The sequence below is a fragment of the Condylura cristata genome, unplaced genomic scaffold, assembly GCF_000260355.1.
Source record: "Condylura cristata isolate star-nosed mole 26May11 unplaced genomic scaffold, ConCri1.0 scaffold00002, whole genome shotgun sequence".
Lineage (NCBI taxonomy): Eukaryota > Metazoa > Chordata > Mammalia > Eulipotyphla > Talpidae > Condylura > Condylura cristata.
In genome coordinates this window covers 52,845,778-52,855,557 of record NW_004567103.1, presented here as the reverse complement: position 1 = coordinate 52,855,557, position 9,780 = coordinate 52,845,778, and the positions used below count along the sequence as shown (strand labels likewise).

The 9,780-nt window shown below is 35.1% G+C and overlaps 1 protein-coding gene across 2 annotated transcripts in view; it reads left to right on the top strand.

Moving 5' to 3' along the window:
- The window catches only part of SLC4A10 (solute carrier family 4, sodium bicarbonate transporter, member 10), a 252,551-nt gene that overhangs the window by 129,469 nt on the left and 113,302 nt on the right, over nt 1-9,780 (top strand). For both annotated transcript variants that reach the window (XM_004674608.2, XM_004674607.2), the window contains exon 4: nt 9,055-9,193. In XM_004674608.2, coding sequence (XP_004674665.1) covers nt 9,055-9,193 — 139 coding nt within the window. The remainder of the gene's footprint in view (nt 1-9,054; nt 9,194-9,780) is intronic.

Below are 9,780 nucleotides of genomic sequence, written 5' to 3'. Positions count from 1 at the left end.
GGGATCGAACTCATGCGGAAGTGGCTTTAGCTTCTTAGTGCTGTGCTTTAACCGGCTGCGCCACCAGGGAGGGCCCTATATTGGGGGTTTTAATTTCACTGTTACAGTTCCAATTTCTTTAGATTTCTCTTTTTTCTAGGTATAAATTAAGATTTTTAATATTATTTGTTGAGTTAGATTTCTTTGTTATCTCATCAGATTTTCTTTACATTTCCTCCTGTTTTCTCCTAGTTAGTTTTTGCTTTTCTACTTCATAGTCCAAAGATAATCCTCACTACCTGGCCATTTTCCTTTGATCCTAAAGAAGATAATTTTCATGATTTTTGAACTTCCTTTTTTGCCCATCAATATTATTTTGACTTCCCATTGGTTTGTAGAATTTTTATAGATGCCCAGATTTTAAAAAGCTCTACTCATATGTTTTCAAGGCAAGTTGTATTTATCCTGGCCAGCTCTCGTAATTGTACTTCCACAGGTTCTGCCCTCAGTGCACTCCACGTCTTCCTTGCTAGTTAAGGGCCCTAGGCTTCCTCAGATATCATGCTTATCTGCCAAAGGTGAAATGATTGTTGGTGTGAAGAACAGTTCTCTGAGTATTGTGAACTAGCGTGACTGAAAGCTGGTCCAGTCAGTGTGCAGGGAGTGGAGGTGTGAGCTGTCTCCCACATTTACAGAACTTTATTTCATGACTTGATGTTTGGGATTGCAATAAAGCAACAATTAAGGAGATTTTTTTTTTTTTCACTCAAGCTCCATTATCTGCTTAGAGAGACTTCCTCTTAAACTCTGGGAATGAATGATCTACTAGACTAAGATTTAATAGTTACTTTTAGTTCTCATCATTTGTTAGTGTTTGAGGTGATGTATTCATATCATCTTAGAAATGACAATAAACAAGGAAAAAATAAACAACAACTAGTTTCATTTGCCTCTATCAACTTTCATAATGCTTGAATGCATTATGTCAGTTTTTCTGGAACAGTGTTTCTTACATGTAGGTATTTTAAAAACATTTGATGCACAAACTCCACACCAGTCAAATCTCAGTGGGTAGGACTCACACACAGGCTTTTTAAAAATTACCCCAGGTGATTCTAATGTGCAGTCAAGCTCGAGATATACTGTTTTAGAGACTGCTATTCAAAGTGTGACCTGTGAACCAGCATTATCCACATCACATTAGAAATATTAGAAATGCAAAATCATAGGCTCTAATGCATACTCTTGAATTAGAATCTGTGTATTAATACTATTCTGTGGTAACTTATGTGAACATTAAAATTTGACAAACAGTGCTTTAGAGTGTTGCTTGTCAAATCTCTTTACATGTCAGAATCATCTGTGGAACTTTGAAAAAATATGTTAATGCTGGACCCCACCATCAAAGGCTTCTATTTAGTTAGTCTTGTTTGTTTGCCAAGCTACTAGTAATTTTAAAAAGTACCCTAGGTGATTTAATATCCATCTTGGACCGAAGAACTATTGATCTTGAGGAGTTTCTCTTGAAACTGAGACATAAGTCAGGTGGCCCAGATTCTCCCTCTGATGTGCCTGTCACTATATTTGGACACTGCCTACTTCCTTCTTTTCAAAACCATCTGAGTATCTTTGCTGACATTTAGACTGAAAATCTGCTTTAAAAAGAACTAATGTCTGGTGCTCTGGTGGTTTCTAATAGCACTTCCTAGATTTCACTTTTTTTCAGTTCCTCCAGGACTATTTTTCTGCCTTTACTCCTATTTACAGTCAGTTCAAATGTCTTGATAATCAAGTACTAGGCCCATGTCAAGATGGAAACCCTGCTATAAACACCGTCCCTCTTGATTTGTTTGGGCTCTGATGCTTGTAGTAAAGATAGGTGAAATTTCTTTGTTGAAGACTTCAAAGAAAACTTCTGGCTACTTAAGACAAGTTTGATTTACTTGGAAACATTTTACGTAAATATTTTGAATATAATCCTACATATTCCTTAAAATTCTTCAGAACCCAGCTTACAAAGAGATACGGGATAGAGGAGAGTATAAAGAAGTGTCAGGTTCATCTGCTAGGAAGCTGTGGCATAATATTGTAAATTAGGATACATGTTCTAAGGATAAGGAATGAGATTTGGACATTTTTCAGGAACAATTATCAATTTAATGATAAGATTTTAAGGGAGATGGTTAAAATTTGCCACTTTAAAAGTGTTGTCACACCAATGTACAAGACCCATCACTAGAACCTTATTTCTCTATGCTTCAAATATTTAAGGATGTGCTATTTAGACTGTCTTTATGTTAATACTTCAAACAGATACTAGTGAATGGGCTGTTACTGTGGTTTACATTATGCTTCTGTGACAGATCTACAATGACTGATTTTAGTCCATCAGATCTAGTGGTGAGAATCTGATCTTGAGTGAGTCCAACGATAAGGCCAGCTTTTGACTGTAAGGAACTAGGGCAGTGGTGATGTTTCGATTATAAAAAAAGAAAAGAAAAGAAACCAACACAACCTTTTTTATACTTACAAATAATTCAACCGACTTTTGTTACTACACTTAAAAAGTAAAATAGTTTGCCAAAAATGTGATTATTAGTTGAATCTCCTTCTATGCAATCAATTTCCTGAAAACTGAAAAATGCCCAAAATTTGCATTTTGGTAATTTTGGTCATCTTTTATTTATCTCCTTAAATTTGATACTATATTTTCAACTGGGAATATGTATGAGTTTTTTAAAAAATATATAAGTTTGAAGCATATCCTTGAAGTTAGTGAAAATATTTAGAATACTTTTTATGTGCTTAAGCTCCTAATAGAGTTACAGATGAGATGGTAAGACTGTTGATTACACCTAGGTAATCTAAAAACATAGACCCTATTAATGTTTATTTAAAACATGGTACACGAAGATTTGTATAAATTAGCACAACTGTAGAATTAGATTTAGGGCTTTTTTAGTCCTTGTAAATTGTGCACAAAGTTCAGAAGCAGTGAAGCAAATAGAAAAAAACATGAATTTGATAAGCAGTTTTGTTGATGAGTTCTTATTTTTTTTTAAAAAAGATTTATTTATTTGTGCATACAGAACTGGGGTACAGGCCAGAGATCAGGGGCGGTGAGAGGCTTCACCAGAGACAGAGTGGGGAGCAGAACAGGCAGATCGACGAAGTACACTGCTGAGGGGAGCAGCGGGCGGGTCAGGAGAGGTCTGCCACGCCATGTGGTCACCTCCGGGGCAGGCGGGAATCGAACTCATGCAGAAGCGGCTTTTGATTCTCAGTGCTGTGCTTTAACCCGCTGTGCCACCAGGGAGGGCCTGATGAGTTCTTATTTAACTGCTAACTGGCTGATAAATAAAAATACCAGGGTGATTTTTTTTTTTAAACCAAGGTCATTTTTTAAAAAAATTGATTTTAGTGTAACACAAGTCTTTGCAAGTGTTAAAACACATGAACAAATACACAACTCTATGATTGGTCGCAAAGAAACAACTATGTAACTAGCCATCTGTGCCTGCACTTCAGAAACCCTGTTTGTGTGTCCTCCTACTCATTACTTTCCCTTCCTCCCACACACAATCTCTAACCTGTCTTATACTGAGTGTATTGACTGTTTTCAACTTACATAAATGAAACCATCTAAACAATAACGGATTATACCTTGCTCTGATATTCAATCTTGTGTTGGTGGGATTCACTAATAGTTAGGTCTGTAACTTTGGTTTATTCATTTTTATTATTATATAGTGTTCATTCATGCATGCATGCAAACATTCTACTATCGATGGACATTTGGATCATTTACATTTTGGAGCTAATGTGAATAATGTTGCTGTGAATATTCTGTATGTGTCTCTTGGTACACATATACATTTTTCACACCTAAGAGTGAAATTATTGTTGAATCATAAGGTATGCATCTTCTATGTTTGAGTAGACAAAACCAAACTGTTTTTCGAAAGTGCGTACATATTTACATTTCCACCAGCAAAGGATGAGGGCTTATGTTGCTTTATATTCTTCCCAACACTTAACAGTTTCCTTCTTTTAACAGTAACCATTCTGATATGGTGTGTAAAGATAGGTTGCCTTAATTTACATTTCTTGATTACTAATTAGGTTGAGCAACTTTGCATGGGCTTTTTTGACCATTCAGATAGCATTAATTGCCTGTTCAAATATTATGCTTCTTTTTTAATAGGATTTTTTTTTATAATTGATTTGTAGAAGTTCTTTATATACTGTGGATGTAAGGCCTTTGTTGATTTTACATCTTTCAAATATGGTCTTGGTTTTTTACTATTTTTCACTCTTTATCTTTTGATGTGTTTGCTTATTTCAAAAGAAGCAGCAAAGAGGTTAAATCCCTTATTTTCTATGTTAATTTTTTTAAGGCTGCTATTGATTTTCATTGTATATTTTAGTAAAAATAGAAAAAAACTCTAATATTGTTTCACCATACTCTTGGCCATGGTTTGTTCTGTTTTAGTATCTTGAAATTAAATAAAACACCTATCAACATAGAATAAGTATTTCAGGCTCAGAAAATTCTTTTAGATTTTGATAGGATTACAGCTATGTCATACTATGTTAAGGTGCATGGATATGAAAAAATGATCACTTTTTGAACATATGCTGCATTTTTAACATAATCTGGGTTCTTTAAGATGTTAAAACTGTGGTGGTAAGAGGATCACTTAAAGAGTTTTGTGAACATAATCTAATACCTATAAAAATAATTTCTACTTGAAAGACTGAAAGCCAGATATAGGGAGTCAAATTCTATTTTAAACCTATATCTGACTGAAAGGCAGATATAGGGAGTCAAATTCTATTTTAAACCAAAATAAAATATTACTTTAATAAATCACGACTCCCTATACTATTGTTGTTACCATTCAGTCTTAAGAAGTCTTCTTAATACCTAATATGTTGCTTCAGACTTCAAATTCTTTATTCATAATTTTGAAGATCTTATTTCTTCATGTTTATTATTTTGTGACACTTCAAAGATGTATGTTTAATGATTCTCATGCTTTATGAGGAGGGACAGTAAGGGATTTTTTAAAGATTTATTTATTTATGCATACAGAACTGGGGTACAGGCCAGAGGTGCAAGGGCGGTGAGAGGCTTCACCAGAGACAGAGTGGGGAGCAGAACAGGCAGATCAACAAAGTACAGTGCTGAGGGGAGCAGTGGGTGACACAGGAGAAGTCTGCTGTGCCATGTGGGTCACCTCCAGGGTCGGGGATCGAGCTGGCACTGAAGTGGCTGTGGCTAGCTTGCTGTGTCCTTACCCATTGCGCCACCAGGGAGGGCCTGGGACCAAAAAAAAAAAAAAAGTCATCTTAGAGTTTATACATGAAGCAGTTGCGTTTAGGGGCATAGATGCATGGTACATATAATAGATACTCAGAATTCTGATGACACATTGAAATAAGTCACTAAAAAACAGTAGTGAGAGAAAATGTTTTAGAAACATGAGGAAAATACCACCAATGTTGAGGCCCCTTTGCTCTGGGATGTGGTTACTGACAAGTGAGCCAGTCATCAGAAGAGTCAGCAGCAATGTTACACAAAGGGCTGTGTCTGCTCACACTGAGTAGGCCTAATGGAGAGAGAGGGCGTTCGCAGCTTAATTTTAAAAGTGCTATTCCGTTTCATAAATGATTAAAGTACTAATTGTGTGTGTGTGTGTGTCCAGAACAAGTAACCACAAAGGAACAGGGTGATTATAAGTATGTTTGACTCTGATAAGATGTGGGTTGGTGTATATTATATAACTGTCACCCAGATAGGATATTTTTAGGAAAAAGACAAGATAACAGTTTCTTATATCATATAAACTGGATCAGAAATGTACATGATGTACTGCTTATTTTCTTAAGTACATGTGATATTTATAAAAATTCATCAGTTTCATTTAAAAATAAACATTCATTTATCATCCAGGAAATTGGCATCTTCTCTTGACGAGGTAGTGAGGCCCGAGATGTGACTATTGATTCAGTTCTTGTTTATATTTATGTAAAATTTAGTCTGATAAACTGCTTGAGCTATTTGATAATAAAATCAAATCTTATTAACATTCTACAAAAGAAATACCTGAAGCAAATATGCTATATATAGATATATAGATTAAAAAATTATGAGAGGATAAAGAACTTCTCTCTGTGTGTTTTATATATATATATATAAAGAACTTCTCTTTATATACAGAGAGTTCTTTTTATATATGTATAATATATATATATATATACACACACACACAGAAGTTCTTTATCCTCTCTTATAATTTTTGAATATAAATAATCATGCATAAGATAAGATGTTACATATTGTTGAGAGCAGTGAACATTTAAAAACAGAGATGGCCTATTTTTTTAAGGATTTATTTTTAGAACAGCTTTAATTTTATGACAAAATTGAGAGGAATGTAGGGATATCCTATATACTCTTTGTATCCACATATACATAGTCTCTCCCTAACTAATAATGCTCACCATGATGGTAGATTTTATTTTTTACCAAGGATGAACACTTATGGACACATGATAACCACCAAAGCCCATATTTTAGCCTGTTGGCATTGTAAATTATGTGATTTTGAACAAAAGTAGAATGATATATACATCCATCGTTCTAATATTATGAAGAATACCTTTGATGCCCTACAACTCCTTGAGTTGATTTATCTTCCCTCACCTTGCTCTTAGTCAATACTGATGATTTTACTCTGTCTATAGTATTATATTTTCCCGATGTCATGTCATTGGAGTCAGTTAGTATGTAGCCTTTTCAGATGGTCTTCTTTCATTTAGCAATATCCATTTACATTCCTCCTTTTTTCTTTCATGGGTTGAGAGCATTTTACTTTTCACTGCTTAATAATATTTTATTGTCTGCATGTACCACAATGTATTTGTTCATTGACCTACTGAAGGACATTTTGGTTTCTTCCAAGTTTTAGCACTTATGAGAAAAGATGTAAACATTGGTGTGCCAATTTTGTATGTGCATGGTTTTCAAGTGTTTTGGGTAAATACCAATAAGCACAGTGGCTGGATCATATAGTATGTCTCATCTTGTGAAAAGGCCTTAAGTTGTTTTTGAATGTGATTGAATCATTTTGCATTCACACAAGTGATTTATGAGCATTCCCTTTGCTCAACATCCTTGCCTGCATGTGGTATAGTCAGTATTCTGGACTTGGCTATTTTAATAGGGCATAATGTTATCTTTTTGTTGATTAAATTTTCATCTTTTTACTTTTTTATTTGCCATGTTTATAATTTTTGGAATTTATCCATTAAGTCCAATAACTGATCTACAGGCCACATTAGCAACACTGTCGTCCTATGGTTCTTAGTTGATACAGGTTTTTTTTTTCCTATACCTCCTTAATTTAAAATAAAAAACATGTTCAAATTCAATACTAAAAAAGAAACTAATTAAAACTGGTCCAAGTAGTTCAAAGGGCACTTCACCAAAGAAGACATATGGATGACAGAAATGAGAAGTTGTCAACTGTAGCCATCAGGAGATTGTAAATTAACACAATGATGAACTATCATGGCACACAGTGATTAAAAACAGCATTTAATAACTAGATCTGATGAGATACTGGCTGCTGGGAATGCAAAAAATACTCTCTGAGAAGCAGCTTAGAAGGTCTTACATAGTTGAATATATATTTACCTAAGTGTAACCCAGGATTCTATGTATTTACCTAAGAGAAATAAAAATGTTGTATATCACACATAATTATACATAACCATTCATAAATGCCCCAAATGGAAACAACCCAAATATTCTTCAGCAGGTGAATAGATAAGCAAACTGGCATATCTCCCAATGGACAGCTATACACCAATAACAATTAAAAAAAAATATATACTTTTTTTAAAGATTTATTTATTTGTGCATACAGAAATGGGGTACAGGCCAGAAGCTCAGGGGCGGCAAGAGGCTTCACCAGAGACAGAGTGGCGAGCAGAACAGGCAGATCGATGAAGTACACTGCTGAGGGGAGCAGCGGGCGGGTCAGGAGAGGTCTGCCACGCCATGTGGTCACCTCCGGGGCAGGCGGGAATCGAACTCATGCGGAAGTGGCTTTAGCTTCTTAGTGCAGTGCTTTAACCCGCTGCACCACCAGGGAGGGCCGAAATTTATATATTTTTAAAGATTTATTTATACATACAGAACTGGGGTACAGGCCAGAGGTATGGGGGGGCTAGAGATAGAGTAAGGAGCAGAACAGGCAATTTGAAATATGCTGCTGAGGGAGCAGCAGGTAGTTCAGGAGAGATCTGCTGTGCCATGTTGGTCACCTCCCTGGCTGGGGATCGAACTCATGTTGCAGTGGCTGTGATAGCTTCACAGTACTGCACTCTGACCTGTTGTGTCACCTGGGGGGCCCAATTAAAAATAATTAAATAAGAAGAATATTGATATACACTCATTGACACAGCTAAATCTCAAAGATGTGGTGGTGATAAATGAATAAAAATAATCCCAAAAGGTTATATACCAAATGATTCTATTTATATGACATAATGAAAATGGCAAAAATTATAATAGCAGAGACTACATCATTGCTTGCCAAGGGTTAGGGGAGAGACAAGGATGTGATTGCATAGAAGTATTACAAAAGAATTCTTTGGTGAGCTATGCTCAGCATAGGTTTAGTATAAGTAAATTTTATCAGTCTACTCTTCTGAATATTATCATAGAATATAGAAAATAATGAGATATGTCTGTGAAATAGGATTTTCTGTGCTATAATCCAAAATAATAATCACATGAAATTTTATTTTTCACTATATATATTTATCTATATCTATATCTATCTATCTATCTATATCTGCCATTATTTACTTACACTTAACTATTTATGTGCTCCAGTTGTGTTAATGGAGTACTGAATTTGATTTTAATTTCCTGAGTGTACTCTGGATCAGTGATGCATTTGGAGGCAGTAGGGCTGTGAATTTGAAGTGATATTAAAAATGGTGACTGGGATACTTTAACCTTGAGGTCATGGTAACATGTGTTCATATCTCTGTCCATAGATACCCCATCACAGCGGGTCCAGTTTATTCTTGGAACTGAAGATGATGATGAGGAACACATTCCTCATGACCTTTTCACAGAACTGGATGAGATTTGCTGGCGTGAAGGTGAGGATGCTGAGTGGCGAGAAACAGCCAGGTGAGAATTTTTGTTGAAAGGTAATGGTATACTAAAAAAATTTTGTGCTATTAGAAAAAGAGATTTCTAATGCTACAGTTTTGCAAACATCTATGAGAGCTGCTAACTTCTGAGACTGCACATCTGGCCCGGGTATATCCTATAAGGGGATATGGGTCAGAATGAAATCTGAAGGTAGTAATTATAGTAAACAGTAATGAAGAGCCAGCAGCAGCTGCATCTTAAAGATAAACAGTAGCATAATTTGTGTGCCATCAGGAAGACAATAGAAATGCAAAAGTAATTTGTTTTCAGCTGTTCACTTCTAGCTAAAGTAGTGATATAGGATAATGTGAGTGTGAGACTTTTAAAAGAAAGGAAAATATGATAAAAGTCTTGAGGTATAGTTTTGGGTTTCATGGACTGTATTTGGTGAGGGTAAAAATATTTTGTAATATATTTCTAGAGTATGTATCCATTTAAGCAGTGTGTTTTTTTCAAAATAAATCTTTGAAAATTACTTCTGTCATTTGTAGTTACTATTTCTATATTGCTACTTTGTAATATATTTCTAGAGTATGTATCCATATAAGCAGTGTGTTTTTTTC